At 43.2% G+C, this 15783-nt stretch overlaps 1 protein-coding gene and 1 long non-coding RNA gene across 24 annotated transcripts in view; both read left to right on the forward strand.

Moving 5' to 3' along the window:
• Positions 1-686: 686 nt before the first annotated feature.
• Positions 687-15783, forward strand: part of DYRK4 (dual specificity tyrosine phosphorylation regulated kinase 4) — a 51993-nt gene continuing 36896 nt past the window's right edge. For 4 of the 23 annotated variants that reach the window (XR_002515497.2, XR_002515498.2, XR_002515495.2 and 1 more), the window contains exons 1-3: positions 688-1206; positions 6910-7003; positions 12574-12600. Coding sequence is in view for 19 of the 23 variants with exons in the window: in XM_021921922.2 (XP_021777614.2) it covers positions 1169-1206; positions 6910-7003; positions 12574-12600 (159 nt within the window). In the remaining 4 variants the exon portion in view is untranslated. Of the gene's footprint in view, positions 1207-1478; positions 1690-2015; positions 2136-3331; positions 3450-6909; positions 7004-12573; positions 12601-15783 lie in introns of all 23 variants that reach the window. The other 19 variants (XM_021921904.2, XM_021921910.2, XM_021921909.2 and 16 more) reach the window with 17 other exon arrangements.
• LOC108580874 lies at positions 9740-11123 on the forward strand. Its single transcript, XR_001892441.3, has 2 exons — positions 9740-10841; positions 10983-11123. It is a non-coding gene; the product is annotated as an uncharacterized LOC108580874 (long non-coding RNA).

The raw sequence follows: 15783 nt of genomic DNA on the forward strand, positions 1-15783 counted from the left end.
GGCTGGCCCCTTCCTGCTGCTTCAATCTTGTCTCTGCCCACGTGCACCTTTGACCCCTGCCCCCCAAACTGGGTGCTGGTGCAATGGTACCAAGCTTTCCCATGGCTCTGTCCTTCAGACTAGGACTTGCTTCCTTTACGTAGACAACTGCTACCTGCCCTTGAAGACTCAAATTCAACCCAGCTCTTTCAGAAAGCTTCATTTGAATGTCTTTTCTGCCTGGACCAGACTGTGTGCTCCTCCAGGTCAACCTACCGTCATTCAATTACAAACTTCCCTTACTTTTCATGCTTTCCTACAATCTGGTGCAGAGTAAGCACTCAAAAAGTGTTCAGCTGATAAATGGATTTTGCCCAGAACTTTTGCTATGTACTTTTTTTCTTTTTTTTTTTTTTTTTGGAGACGGAGTCTCGCTCTGTCGCCAGGCTGGAGTGCAGTGGCGCAATCTTGGCTCACTGCAACCTCAGCCTCCCGGGTTCAAGCGATTCTCCTGCCTCAGCCTCCCAAGTAGCTGGGACTACAGGCGCGCACCACCACACCCTGCTACTTTTTGTATTTTTAGTAGAGATGGGGTTTCGCAATGTTGACCAGGATGGTCTTGATCTCTTGACCTCGTGATCCACCCGCCTCGGCCTCTCAAAGTGCTGGGATTATAGAAAAAATGTCTAAATAGAGACGGGGTGGGGGAGAGGGGGGTCTCACTACGTTGAGCAGTTTGGTCTCGAACCCCAGACCTCACGTGGTCTGCCTGGGCCTCCCAAAGTGCTGGGATTGCAGGTGTAAAACCACTGCGCCCTGCCAGAACTTTTGTGATATAATTCTGATAACCACATGCTGTGCTTGAAGAAGGGGAGAGGAGGGAGAATTTCACGTGTCTGGTCTGGGCAACCACCTTTAAGCTCTCTATGCTGAGATTTTGTTCAATTCTTGCCCTATGCTTTAAAGAACTGGGGCAAGAGAATGCGAGTGGGAGGACGAGAAGTATGTTCTTGAGGCTGCTACTCTGCAAGGTGGTTTGGGACCATAGCTTGAGTAGGCCCTTTCAGCTCCGGAGTCACAAAAAGGGCGGAAGCCGTTTCTATAGCGACGGGAGGAGGGCGTGGCCGTCCCTTGCACTCGGCCGGGCTCTCCCAGCCTCCCGCAGCGGCGGGCGGTCCGCGCCATCCTCATGCAGCTCCTCCCGCCGCCTACCTGCACCGGAACAAAGTAAGGGCCGCGGAGGCTGGTACTTCGCGTGCAGTCCGGCGCGAGTACGAGCCAGCTAGGGCCGACTGCGCTCTTTTAGGCCACGAAGCTTCTGGTCGACGGGGTCGTGGGGGAGAATGAAAAGCGTGCGGAATGCACGAGTAGACTGGGGAGTGTGGGTCAGAGAAAGAGAGAGAGAGGCGGGGGGTGGTGCACAGACAAGGAAAATACAGTTGTAGGTTTTGCGACGACTGCATCCCCGGAATCCAACATCAGTATACTTTTCTGTTAAGATGCTGTTGCATCGCCGACTCCAGCTGAGTGCAGGACAGGAAGCGAGGGGTTCTGAGGAACTCATCAGACCTACCTTGGAACTGTGCTCCCAGCCCTCACTGGGACGCGAGACTTTCTTCCTCCCTTTCTTTCTCTTCTTTGCTGCATGTCCTCTTGTCAGTCGTAAGTGGGTCCACGACCACACGCCTCGCGTTGGTGAGGCTCTGGCAGGTATTACTCATATTCCCACCCAGCCCATATGCCTGGGCACCTTTGTGCTCAACCACAGCCCAGCCCCTGACACAAAAGCACGCTAAGGTGTATGTAGATCACACACCCAGAGCTGCCACTCCGAGGAAATTCCCAATATTAGCAAATCTTTCCTTAAAAAAGTGATGAACAATGCACAGTTTGAGGGATTTTAAAGGCTGTTCTGTGACATTCGCTGCATTGGAAATGTCCAGCAGTCCCTCAGAGCTTAGGAAAATTGTGACCCCTCTGACATGTCTTAAGCAACCGACAGCATCATCAATATTAATTCAGGCTTCACTGTCCAGGCTTAAGTGGAGACTTGGCAAAAGCAGGAGGCCGTTTAGTGGAAAAGTTCAAACGGTGGAAACAGCAAATGGAAATGTCCTTTGTCCTGCTTGAGCGATTTAATCACCTACATGTGGTCGGTATGTAAAACCTAGGAGTTCTAAGAAATTCTTCAAACATGAGCTCTACCTGATTGGTTCCGTTACTTAAATCTGTTGTTTCTCTTGTTTGTTTTGGTCCTTATGGAGAAAGCAGAGGTAAACCGGAAGGGACTCTCTAGCAGTCTGTCAGCCACTCTCCCGTGACTTTGCCCTCTCCAACTCCACATATTGTTGGCTAGAATGCCTAGTTCTCAAGCGTGTGGAGGACCCAGTTCTGGGAGTTAGTGGTTTCAGCTGGCTCTGAGCCCATCGTGAGTGTGCTGTGATGGCTCCCAAAAGAGCAAATGCTGGTGGAGGCTGCATTAATAGAAAGGCAATGAGCACATCAAAGGACATGGTCTTGCTGCCTGACTTAGCAACAAGTAGAACATAATCCGGACTCTAGAAACTGTAGCTACTTTGAGATCATAAAAAACTAGAAAATAGGAACAACCACAAGGCAGGCTCTCTCTGTCAGGCCTGGATGTGCCATCACATGAAGACAGGTTTGAAAAATCTTCACAGAATGCCCGGAGATGAGGAGGTGCAGGGGAGAGAAAGCTTTTCTCTACTCAGCTTTTGAACATTCAAGAACTCTTGGGTAGAAAAGAGACAGATTTGTTCCTTAGTACTCTGCAGAGGATACCAAGGATCAGTGGAGGAAATTTTGCTCAATACAGTTTATTCTTCCAAGAAATACCAAGCACCAACCATCTGTAAATTAACAGTTGAGTGTGAAATGGGTTGCCTAGAAAAACAGTGCACTCGGTCATAGAAATATTCCAGTATAGACAGAGTGATTGTCAGGAATACCATAGAAAGAAGATTCTTTCCCTGTGTGGGAAAATGGATGAAATGGTCTCCAAAACCTCTTCTAGCTCTTTAGAGTCTGGGAGTCCGTGAACCCTCAAAAGTTTCAGGGATATATGCAGAGAGTCCAAGGAATTCTCTTTGGCAGAAATGAGTGTGACTTAAAATACAGTCAGATCAAAGAAAAAGACCTAGTGTTCAATAAATCAGTAGAATGAAAATAGTAAACAATAATCTATTGTATATTTCAAAACAGCTAGTAGTGAATAATTTGAAGCCCTGACTTGATTATATATTATATAAATATAAATATATACATCTATTATGTATCAATTAAAAAATGAATGTAACTTAAGTTCATTAAAAACATTATCACCTGTTCACAGAATGCAAACGGAATCCCTGCAAACCCTACACTGCCACACTTTCTGCCCCAAAGACAGCCCCCAGGACGTAAAGATCAAGCAACTGGCAATTGCAGTAGAAATACTAAAATCGTAACAGGTAAATCTCAAAAGACTTGTTTCCTTTCTGGATATTGAAGTACTCTACACATAGATAATGTATGTGTATTACTATAAAATACTATGCAGTGCAGTAAGGCTGGCACCTCTGTGGATCTGTCTTGCCCTTGAGACTTTGAACTCCTTGAAAACAAGGATTCTGTTTTATTTATGTCTGAATCCTCCATGCTTAGCACAGTAGCTGGCACGCAGTTGATGCTCTGGAATTTTTTGATGAATTAATCTATTTTAGATTTCTCTTCCTTCAGCAAATTTGTACCAAGTTTTCAATAGACAAGTCACTGTCCTTACCCCAAAAGGAATTTTTAAAAAATGCAGGCTCACCATCTGTGTCCCCGAAAGATTAACAATCAATATGAGACAAAAAATATATACACCTAAGATAATTAAGTTATGCGAAAGCTCTTGACCAAGTAAAAAAAATGAACTTCTAGGCAAACGCACCACTGAACACTAAAGGAAAGAGAGGAAGGGTAAGGGGAACTCTCATCCGCATGTAAGATGGAAATGAGGATGGCCAAACTTTTGGTTTCAGTTCTCAAAGGAACATTCACTCTAGTTCTGAGCTGAGTTTATTGGTTATCTTCAATCCTTCGTGTAACAAGATACAAACGAAATATAAAAAGCATTTTAATTCTTTTCCACATAGTTCACCACATATTTTGAGGATAAAAAGGTAGCATTTGCAAAGGTTTGAGCAAGGGTTAAGTTGTACTGTTGGAAGCCAGAGTTCATGCATAAAATAAGAAAGGCACAAATTAGTCTTTAATAATCACAGAATTATCTAAGGGATGGCAAAGTTGGAATAAGTCACAACAGATTTTTTTTTTTTTTAGTCTGTCAGTATTTTTGTAGAATTAAAGAAATTTAGACCCTAAAGGGACTTTAGAAGTCATCTGGTCCAGTCTCATCATTTTGCAGGTGAGGAAACTGAGCACAGAGAGGACAAACGGCTAATTCAAAATCATGGCACTGTGTGTAAGGTGGCATTGAGACAAGACTCCACGATTCCTCAGCATTTCCTTCAGTGTTTGCTCCTTCTCTACCTCCAGAGCTGTCAGAGCTGAACAGAGGAAAGGGCTCCAGTTGTTTGGAAGATTTCACATTTACCTTTTTTTTTTTTAAGATGGAGTTTTGCTCTGTTGCCCAGGCTGGAGTGCAGTGGCGCGATCTCGGCTCACTGCAACCTCTGCCTCCTGGGTTCAAGAGATTCTCCTGCCTCAGCCTCCCGAGTAGCTGGGATTATAGGCATGAGCCACCGCGCACAGCTAACTTCTTTTGTATTTTTAGTAGAGACGGAGTTTCACCGTGTTGGCCAGGCTGGTCTCGAATTCCTGACCTCAGATGATCCACCTGCCACGGCCTCCCAAAGTGCTGGGATTACAGGCGTGAGCCACCATGCCTATCCCACATGTACTTTCATAGTCACCTACATCTCTGTGAAGTAAAGGAAGGCAACACTCGATGCAGAGTCTTGGCAGGAAAAATTGTTGTATTCGTTTTTGCCCAAAGTTGAGATTTTACAAATTCTGTGTCCAGTTGGTGGCCAAAATTTCACCTGTTCTGTCTCCCAGGTCTTTGCCAAGTTCATACTTCTATCCTCACTGTCATTGCCTTGGTTGAGACTCTCATTCCCTCTTACCTAGACACCCAAAGTGCCTTCCTAGTTCCTCCAAATCGTGCTTCATGATATTGCCAGAGAGATGGTACCAGAATACACATCCGATCTGCAGCCCAGGCTTAGCATAGCCACGTAGGTTCCAAGACTCCAACTTGGACTATGTGACCCTTTACAACCTCATCTACCTCCCTGGCCCTCCACTAGCAATGTCCAAGGACAGTGCTCAAAATTTCTGGAAAAGACAATGTTCTTTCGCATTTATGTTATTTGTGTGTCCTCCTCCATCTGCCCTTGACACTCCCGCCTGCCCTGCTCATTCTTCAGAGATGGTTCTACCTGCTCAAGCGTGAAGGCTTCCTCAGCTCCCCCAGCCGACTTAGTCAACACCTGCAAGCATGCTCTGGGAGCTGGTTGCACAAGCCTGTGTTAATACATTGATCACATGCATTGTCATGATCTACTTTCTTCTGTGTACCTCCTTTCCTGGATAAGGAGTTCTCTTTGAGGGCAGAGACCATGTCTGGTTTATCAGTGAAATTGTCTCAGCAAATGTTTATAGAAAGAAAGGAGAGAAGGAAGAAGTGAAACTATGATCATAAGCAGAGAAGTTACTGGTAATTTTTGTTTGCTTTTGTGCAGAATTTTTTCATATTGTATGTATGTGTGTGTATATTATAGTTAATGTTCCCACTTACCTCCCCCAGCCCTACTTCTTAGAGGTCACTATTATAGTTCACTTCTTCCAGATCTTTCAATACGCCTGTATAAAGACATGCAAGCATTTTGTTTTTTGTTAAATAAATATAGGATTATATCACACACATGTTCTACTGTTTTTGCTCAATACATTATGGGCACATATAAAGATCTACCTTATTTTTTAAATGACTGCATTATGTTTCATAAAACATATGTGTGCCATGATTTTTTAACTTCCCGTTATGGACGAGTTCTGATTTTTTAATAGTTATGCCACAATACCTGGTAGCATGACTTTGTGTTAATCCTCTGAATACTTTCAGAGTTGTGGTGCCATCATCATTTATGTGGCGTCTGCAAGAGCCTGCCAGGGGAGTGATTTGCAGAAGCTGTGATAACATTTGCTTTGGTTCCTGTTCTGCCCCTGTTTCCTGTATTCTCGATTCCCTTGGCTCTTGGCTAAGGTTAGAAGCTGAAAAGGGACTTGCAGAGGACACAGAGTGAGCAGTTTCAGCAGGTGCTCTGCTAATGTAACAGGGAATGTGAGTGTCCTGAGACCCCTCTAAGACTCACCTTCCACTTATAGAAATTATTGCTTACACTAGATTCCATGAATGTGTGCAAGGTTTTTTTCTGTTTTGCAGTAAGTTAATTATTAACAGAACTGTGCTCTGAATGAAAAAGATGCAAACATGGCCAAATGAGAGTTAGAGGAAGTGTTTCTACCAATTGTCCCCCTTTTCTTTTTCTATAGGCATTAAACTGTCTAAGTAGCCCACGAATATGCCCATCTTGTAGGGGGATATTGTGTTTGTGGCAGAAGCATGAGGTTTACTTTCCAGTGAAGTAGGGGAAATGGTTTTTTCCGGCTTGGTTGTCTAAACTGCTAATCACCGGATTATCTCTTCCTGCTTCCCTGGCTTCTGTCTCTTGCTCTGACCTCCTGACCTCACGTGACCATCAGAAGGAAGCAAGGGAGAAAGAGGGACCCTCCTCCTGCTTTTAAGCCTGTTGCCTTCTCTTCTTCAAACCTGCCTGTTTTCTTCTGTCCCTGAGTGTGTGGGCCATTACTTAGATTTGACTCCTCCTGCCAATTTATTTTTTACTTTCCCTCTTGCAGGACTCAAATGGATGCTAAAAAGCCAAGGAAATGCGATTTGACTCCCTTCCTGGTTTTGAAAGCAAGAAAGAAACAAAAGCTCACCTCTGCGAAGGTAAAGATCCTTGAATTTTCACTGGGGAAGAGAGGTATCATCGTGAGGACCTAGGGACTCAGGGCCCAGTGCTGATGGGTGTGCCCCAAGCACCTCTGGGGACAGTGCAAAGGGAAAGGTGTGGAGGATCACGCTGATTGGCAGGGCCAAATCTGGGTGGGTGTGGAGGGAAAATCAGCAGACGGGCAAGGCCTTCATCTAACAGGTGAGCTGTATTCGAGAAGACCCTAGGTGAGTGCATACATGGTATCTTTCATTCTGCTCTATATATGTGGGATCCTACTGGAAGTGTCCTGGAATAGTTCAAGAACACTTCCAGAAAAGATCTGCTTTTTTTTTTTTTTTTTTCCCCCTTTGAGACGGAGTTTCCCTCTTATTGCCCAAGCTGGAGTGAAATGGTACGATCTCGGCTCACTGCAACCTCCGCCTCCTGGGTTCAAGCGATTCTCCTGCCTCAGCCTCCCAAGTAGCTGGGATTACAAGCATGCACCACCACGCCTGGCTACTTTTTGTATTTTTAGTAGAGACAGGGTTTCTTCATGTTGGTCAGGCTGGTCTCAAACTCCCGACCTCAAGTGATCCACCTGCCTCGGCCTCCCAAAGTGCTGGGATTACAGGCGTGAGCCACCATGCCCGGCCAAGATCTGCTTTTATTCTAATACAGACATGGTGTCTTTCCTTTCACTCTGCCTCGAAAACTAGTAAAATGCCACTGCACTGAAGTTAAAATTGTGATGGGATGACTTTGTGATAACCATCTATGGGATCAACTTCTAAATCAGGTGTATTTTAAAAATCTAATACCACTCAGTTTGCATTTCTTAGTGTGTTCAAAAGATCATATTATTTGGGGTCTTTGTCCTGAAAGTTTGCAGCAAACTTCAGCCCAAAGCATTCAGGTTGGTTCTGAATCCTGCCTGCATCACTGATTGGGAGAACTGGAGTTCAGCAGCCTAACCCAAGGCCTAGCAAAAATGGTCCTCCTGTAAATCACATACACTTCCTTAAAATTAGGACTTTAGGTTTCCTCTTCCAAGCGCTGTTCCTGATTTAACTCTAGTGTTGTCCCCCTTGGGATTATAACTCATACAAATGGGCCCTAACGCAGAGTACTTTGCTCCACCCCGCTACCCGTGCCATTACCACATATAACAAAACACGTTTACTTTGCAATTTATAGGTGCAATTTTTAATACCTAAAACAAATTTATTTTGATAAAATAAAAATTACTGTAAAATATTTGAAATAATAAATCTCCAGCAAAACATGGTAATATAATAAAGATGGCATTCTTTTCAAATGTTAAAATATGATGCAAACAGAACAATCTTGGTTATGATTTTATTTTAGCAAAATCATCATGAGGTTTGCAACTTGCACATTCATTTATTTATTTATTTAGAGACAGAGCCTCGCTCTGTTGCCCAGGCTGGAGTGCAGTGGCATGACCTCGGCTCACTGCAAGCTCCGCCTCCCAGGTTCACGCCATTCTCCTGCCTCAGCCTCCCGAGTAGCTGGGACTACAGGCGCCCGCCACCACACCCGGCTAATTTTTTGTATTTTTATTAGAGATGGGGTTTCACCATGTTAGCCAGGATGGTCTCGATCTCCTGACCTCGTGATCCCCCCGCCTCGGCCTCCCAAAGTGCTGGGATTACAGGCGTGAGCCACCACGCCCCGCCGCAACGTGCACGTTTTTAAGCTGCTTGAGCGCACATTTATTGAGTGCTGAGGTGACTCACACGTGCCTTAGCAGCAAGTGCTATTTTATCCCCAATTTTACAGAGGGGAAAATTGATATACAAGCAAGGCCAATTAGCCCATGGTCATAATGCCAGTGAGTGGAGGACAGAATTCAAACCCATATTCTTTTTAAATTGTTATTTAAAAAATTTTTGAAAGTAGAGACAGGGTCTCGCTATGTTACCCAGGCTGGTCTCAAATTCCTGGGCTCAAGCCATCCTCCCACTTCAGCCTCCCGAACTGCTGGGATTACAGGTGTGAGTCGCCACACCCGACCAAATCCATATTCTTAACCACTGTCTTCCACGCCTCTCTGTTGCATGATAGCTCTGTTAAATGTTGTCCTGTAAAGTTCCTTACACATTTCAATGACTTTTAAAGAAAGCAAACTCTGTTGCAGTTACAATGACAGGAATTGTCAAAAATAAAGTAAGTCTGGGGCCTGATGATTCACACCTGTAATCTTAGCACGTGGGAGGCTGAGGTAGGAGGATCACTTGAGCCTGGGAGTTTGAGACCAGCCTGGGTAACATAGCAAGACCCCGTCTCTACAAGTAATAATAATGATGATAATAAATTAGCTGGGTGTGGTAGTGCATGCCTGTAGTCCCAGCTGCTTGGGAGCCTGAGGTAGTAGGATCGCTTGAGCCCAGGAGGTTGAGGCTGCAGTGAGCCGTGCTTGCACCAGCCACTGCATCGGCCTGGGCAACAGAAGAAAACCCTGTCTCAAAATAAATAAAATAAGGGCCAGGCGCGGTGGCTCACGCCTGTAATCCCAGCACTTTGGGAGGCCGAGACAGGCGGATCACGAGGTCAGGAGATCGAGACCATTCTGGCTAACACGGTGAAACCCCGTCTCTACTAAAAATACAAAAACATTAGCCAGGCGTGGTGGCGGCGCCTGTAGTCCCAGCTACTCGGGAGGCTGAGGCAGGAGAATGGCGTAAACCCGGGAGGCGGAGCTTGCAGTGAGCCAAGATCGCGCCACTGCACTCCAGCCTGGGCGACTGAGCGAGATTCCGTCTCAAAATAAATAAATAAATAAATAGGATAAAAAAATAAAAACGTCACATTCAAAATCGATTTGATTATGTTGTATTTTACAATAATTACTGGCAAATTCACAATGTCATTTAAAAATACTCTTGAAACTTAAAACTACTGTCTTTGTATTGCTAGTTGTTCTGATGGGGCTTAAATAAATGTCTTTTCAACATCTATTGGTTTTCCTCAACGGACTTCTCATCCGGTTGAATTTAATAGGTTTGAGGAAGGAAATGCAAACAATTCAGTAACTGGCTTCTGCACAGTTCTGGACAGTTATGATACTAATTGGAGAAAGAAAATGAATTGTATGAATTATAATCCCTTCATCTAAGAAAAAACACTGAAGAAGAGAGAGCTGTGGATCTCACGATGCCTACTGCCCCAAGCAGGTGTTGAGAGGGCAACTTAAATATTTAAATAAATTAATCATAATTTATGTTTTTCACAACATTTAAAATTATAGATTATAAGTATAATATTTATAATAATCAAGTATTCACATATTTTAATATGGGTCCTGGTAACATTTCAGCCAAGGGAAATTTTAAAATGTGATTTCACCTGACTTTAAGACAACAGTGTGGCGCTCTCTCTCTAGTAATCTGGAGTTCTTTTCAGAATGCCCTATTCATTGGACTAACACGGGGTAGAACCTTGATGCCAGTGGAGGGCCCCTATCCTTTCTGCTCAGCTGGCAAGGATCAAAGAACTCTCAGGAAAATGCTCCGTGTTGTATTTCTCGTAACTGCCGGCAGGGGGAAAAGAGGCCCTTTGGTCCTCAGTCATCTCACCCAGTAGGCTGGAGGACATCCGGCTTTTCTGCATCTCAGCGTTGCCTCAGCTGGTTTCTGGGACTCAAGGAGCTAGCTGAGCTCCAGGATCACAGGTTAGGCTATACCAGGAAGAGAACCTGGGAGAGAGTCCTAGGGATGGAAGCTGGTAATTTAGGATATTACATTACGATCTCCTCGACAACCACAAGATGCTACAAAGCACATCCAGAATCATACTGAAGACGCATTTCTAGTTTCAGCACCGAAAGCACAGGTGCTTTTTCTCTGTTAATTTCTTAGAGCCTTTCAATCATTCCCTTGCTGAATATCACCTCCTGAGAGAGGCTTTCCTTCCCCTCCCTTTCTAATGACAAATCTGTTTGCTTACTCGTTTGTTGTCTCTCCTGCCCTCCAGAACTGTGCCGTCCGATATGGTGGCCCTTGGCCCATGGCCCCTGGCATGTGTCCTACTGGGGGTGTGCTGTGAGTGTCAGATATGCACCAGATTCCAAACACTTGGTGTGAAAACAATAAATGTCAAATGATGTATTAGTAATTTTTGTAGTTGGGTTTATATTTTGTCATATTGTATCGTATTTTATTTATATCATATTGATATAAATTTACATTTTATCGTATGCCCTTTAATGCATCAATAAAGTTGTAAAATAATTTTATATTGTTTATATGTTAAAATAGTATTTTGAATATAATGTGTTAAATACAACACATTATTAAAATTAATTTCATCTGTTTCTTTTTATCTCTTTAATGTGGCTACCAGAAAATTTAAAACGATACTCATGACTCACATGATGTTTCTATTGGATAGTGCTGGTCTAGAATGGACACTGCACAATGGCAAAGGTTTATTGGACTGGCTCAGTGCCAGCTCCCTAGAACTTAGGTCAGTGCCTTTCACAGACTAGCACTTGATGTGTCCTTGTGGAATAAAAACTAGGAGTGTGTTTATTCATTTGTTTCCTCTACAAATATTTACTGTCGACTCATTTCAGACATTGTTCTAGGGGCTAGGGATGCAGTGGAGAACAAAACAGGCCACAAAACTCTCATAAAGCTTAAAATTGGGCTTCTTTGTAGGAAGATCAGATGTTTTGATTAAATGCTGAGAATGGTAATGACTCATCTTCATTTTCCCTGGCAGTTAAAGAGTTGGAACTGAATCGACCAGTGGTTCTTAGCCTTGGTTGTATATTGGGAACACCCGGGGAAGTTTTAAACACTACTGAAATCAGAATCTTTAGGGGTCATGGACATTTTTTAAAAAGTTCTTTTCTATCGTGTGGGGACAGGTGTCCATTTCATCACCAGCTGTGAGACCTCAGTTAGGTCATTAAGTCTCTGATGTTTTGCTGTTTGTGAACCTGGAATAATTGTTCCTATATCCCGATTGCAGTGGTATTAAACGAGGTAAGAGAACGTGAGCTCTCCGGCTGGCAAATGTTGGAAGCCCAATAAATACTGGTTGCTTTTATCTTCCCTCTGTCTCTCCATTTAACAGAAAGGGGTTTCCTGTAAGAGATGGGCTTATCAATGAGTGTCACACAGTGGAAGAGGATATCCGAGGGTCATTCACTGTCTCGTTTCCATGTCTCATCAGCACTTCCTATACCAAAAGCAGGAACAAAACCAAACCCTGATCTGACCATTTGGTGTTGGGCAAAGGAATGGAAATCAGTCCAAGCTGAAGAGCGAGCAAGCAGCAGAGATGTTAATTGCTAGTTCTGTCTGGGTTTTCAGGGTGGCACAGTATTATTTATGGTAATGCATTCACCTCTTAAATACAAATGGAAGACCTGAACTAGAAGAACTTGTAATGATCATTGCAAGTTAACATTAAAACGTTTAAAATGTAACCATAAGCAGCCAATCTAGAATCAGTGGCTCAATGAAGATAGGCATTTACTTCTATATAATATCTACATTTGGAATGGATTTGGGGCCCTGAAGGAGAGTTTTACATACTTTTCCCCATTCTTTCCTAGGGCCTCACTCTTTCTGAGATCTACATGGTAAGTACCAGTTCCTTTGTTCTGCGTGTTCATTGGTGCTTTAATTTCTAATAAAAGAAAGGAGAACAAAGATTTGAAATTACCTCTGGTTTCTGTCAAAGGAATGTGAAGTGAGCAGGAATTGGCGGATGGGGGACATGTCTCTGAGTACAAGAATTAATCAGAGCAATAGATAGTTTTACTGAAAGCTTCTTCAGGCCATGACAAATAGAGTATCAGTTTGACGTTGGAGGTGGGGATAAGGAGATGTTGGGAATGCAATCCCCGCTGTCCCGGTGTGTGTTATAGCAGTGTTTATTTGCTTCTTTCAACAATGTTGAGGGGGTCATCACCTCCATTTTACGGAGGAGGAAACTGTGATCCACAGAGATTTATATAGCAAGGCACCTGAAGTCATTCTGGGAATAAAAGCTGAAATCAGGATTCAGATTTCATTCTGTAATTCATGAATGCTTTTCAAGAAACACCTTTTATTATTAATTGTTGAGTATATATAAAATAATATTAAAGAAATATGTGTAAAGTATAAAGAATGATACTACAATACAATGATCACCCTTGTGTGTACCCAACACAAGGTTTTAAGAAAGCAGTCCCAGTCCCAGGCCCGATGTGGTGGTTCATGCCTGTAATCCCAGCACTTTGGGAGGCCAAGGCAGGTGGATCATGAGGTCAGGAGATGGAGACCATCCTGGCTAACACGGTGAAACCCTGTCTCTAGTAAAAATACAAAAAATTAGCTGTGTGTGGTGGCACGTGCCTTTAGTCCCAGCTACTCGGGAGGCTGAGGCAGGAGAATGGCGTGAACCCGGGAGGCGGAGGTTGCAGTGAACCGAGATTGCACCACCGCACTTGGCCTGGGCGACAGAGCGAGACTCCATCTAAAAACAAAAAAAAAAAAAAAAAAAGAAAGCAGTCCCATGTGTGTCCCTCCCCATTGCATCTTGTCCTGTTCATTGTTCCCTCTGAGATAACTACTCTCTTGAGTTTTGCATGTATTATTCCACTAATTTTCTTTATCTGTTTCTAAACCTTCTAAACTATGTATTGGCTCATTTTGCGTGTTTTTTTTAAACATACACGGAATCATACTATTGAGTGTTCTTCTGCAACTTGCTTTTTATGCTCAGTGCTAAGCCAGCGTACACTGGTATAACATTTGGCTGGCTTTCACGGGATTGATTAGGCCTCTTCTGATTGATCATTACCTGTGCCCCGAGTCTTCAAATACTATGAATATCACCTTTGTTCTAGGAACACTGCTTATCAATTAATTTAAGTGCCATGTTTTGTTATACAGGAACACCACATTTTTTTAAATCAGTTTTATAATTAACGGACATTTTGTTTTTTCTTGTGTGTTTGCTATTTATTTATTTTTTATTGAAATTTTTTTTCTTTTTTTTTAGACACAGTCTTGCTTCATCACCCAGGCTGGAGTGCAGTGGCGCGATCTCGGCTCACTGCAGCCTCCGCCTCCAGGGTTCAAGTGATTCTTGTGCCTCAGTCTCCCCAGTAGCTGGGATTACAGGTGCATGCCACCATGCCCAACTAATTTTTATATTTTTAGTAGAAACGGGGTTTCACCAGGTTGACCAGGCTGGTCTCTCAAACTCCTGACCTCAAGTGACCCACCAGCCTCGGCATCCCAAAGTGCTGGGAATATAGGTGTGAGCCACTGTGCCCAGCCATGTTTGCTATTGAAAATGATGCTGCTATGAGCATTCTTGTGCATGTTTCTCAGTGCGTCTGTACAGGCATTTCTAAGGTGTCTTCCCAGGAGGGGAACTGCTGGGTAACAGGATATGTGAATGAGTAACTTTACCAGATAATGACAAACTGATTTCCAAAACATTGGTGCAAATGTACCTTGTCACCATCTGTGTGCACACATTTCAGTCATTCCACATCCTTTTTATTACCTGATATGTGTGACTTTTTAGTTTGCCAATTTAGTAGCAATAATTTTTTTTTTTTTTTTTTTTGAGACGGAGTCTCGCTCTGTCTCCCAGGCTGGAGTGCAGTGGCATGATCTTGGCTCACTGCAACCTCCACCTCCCGGGTTCAAGCAATTTTCCTGCCTTAGCCTCTTGAGTAGCTGGGACTACAGTTGCATGCCGCTACACCTGGCTCATTTTTTTGTATTTTAGTAGAGATGGGGTTTCATTATGTTGGCCAGGATGGTCTTGATCTCCTGACCTTGTGATCCACCCGCCCTGACCTCCCAAAGTGCTAGGATTACAGGCATGAGCCACCATGCCCAGCCAATTTATTGTATTTTAATGTGCATTTTGATGATGATTGTTAATGAGATTGAACCTCTTTTATGTATTTATTGACCATTTGTGTTTCCTCTTCTTTGAAATCCTTGGTCATGCCTTTATTGTTTAAATATTTTTCTTTTGTGCTGTTTGTCCTTTTTTATTGATTTGTAGAATATTTTACATATTCTATCTACTAATCCTTTTTCAGTTGTATGTGCTGCAAACACCTTCTCCTAGTTGTTGGCTTATCTGTTTTTTATTTACTTGGTTTTTAAAGAGCAGTTTTAGGTTCCCAGAAAAATTGAGCAGAGAAGTACACTTTCCATATACCCCATTCCTCTTTACAGTTTCTCCTGTTATTAACATTTTACATTCCGTATAGTTGGCACAATTGATGAACCAAGATTCATACATTATTATTAGCTGATACCCATAGTTTACATTAGAGTTCCTCCTTTGTGTTGTACATTGTAGGAGTTTGACAAAGGCATAATGTCATTTATTTACTATTCTAGGATGATACAGGATAGTTTCACTGACCTAAAAATACCCACTGTCCATCTAGTCATCCCTTCCCCCCACAACAAAACCCCTGGCAACCACTCTTTTCACTGTTGCCTTAGTTTCATTTCAGAATATCACCGCTTGGAAGGTTTTAAGTGTAAGTCTTTCAGGGACTGGCTTTCATTTAGCAATAATGTCCTCCATGTCTTTCGCGGGCTTGATAGCCATTTCCCTTTATCGTTTGTAATACCGTGACCGTAATGGGTGTAACTATCAGTGAGTAATACCTCAAGACTGTACCGGGTGTAATTACTGGAGTAATAATCGCGACCGTATCGGGTGTAACTATCAGTGAGTAATACCGCACTGTGTGGGTGTAACTATCAGTGAGTAATACCGCATCGCCGGTGTAACC

This window comes from Papio anubis, chromosome 9, assembly GCF_008728515.1.
Source record: "Papio anubis isolate 15944 chromosome 9, Panubis1.0, whole genome shotgun sequence".
NCBI lineage: Eukaryota > Metazoa > Chordata > Mammalia > Primates > Cercopithecidae > Papio > Papio anubis.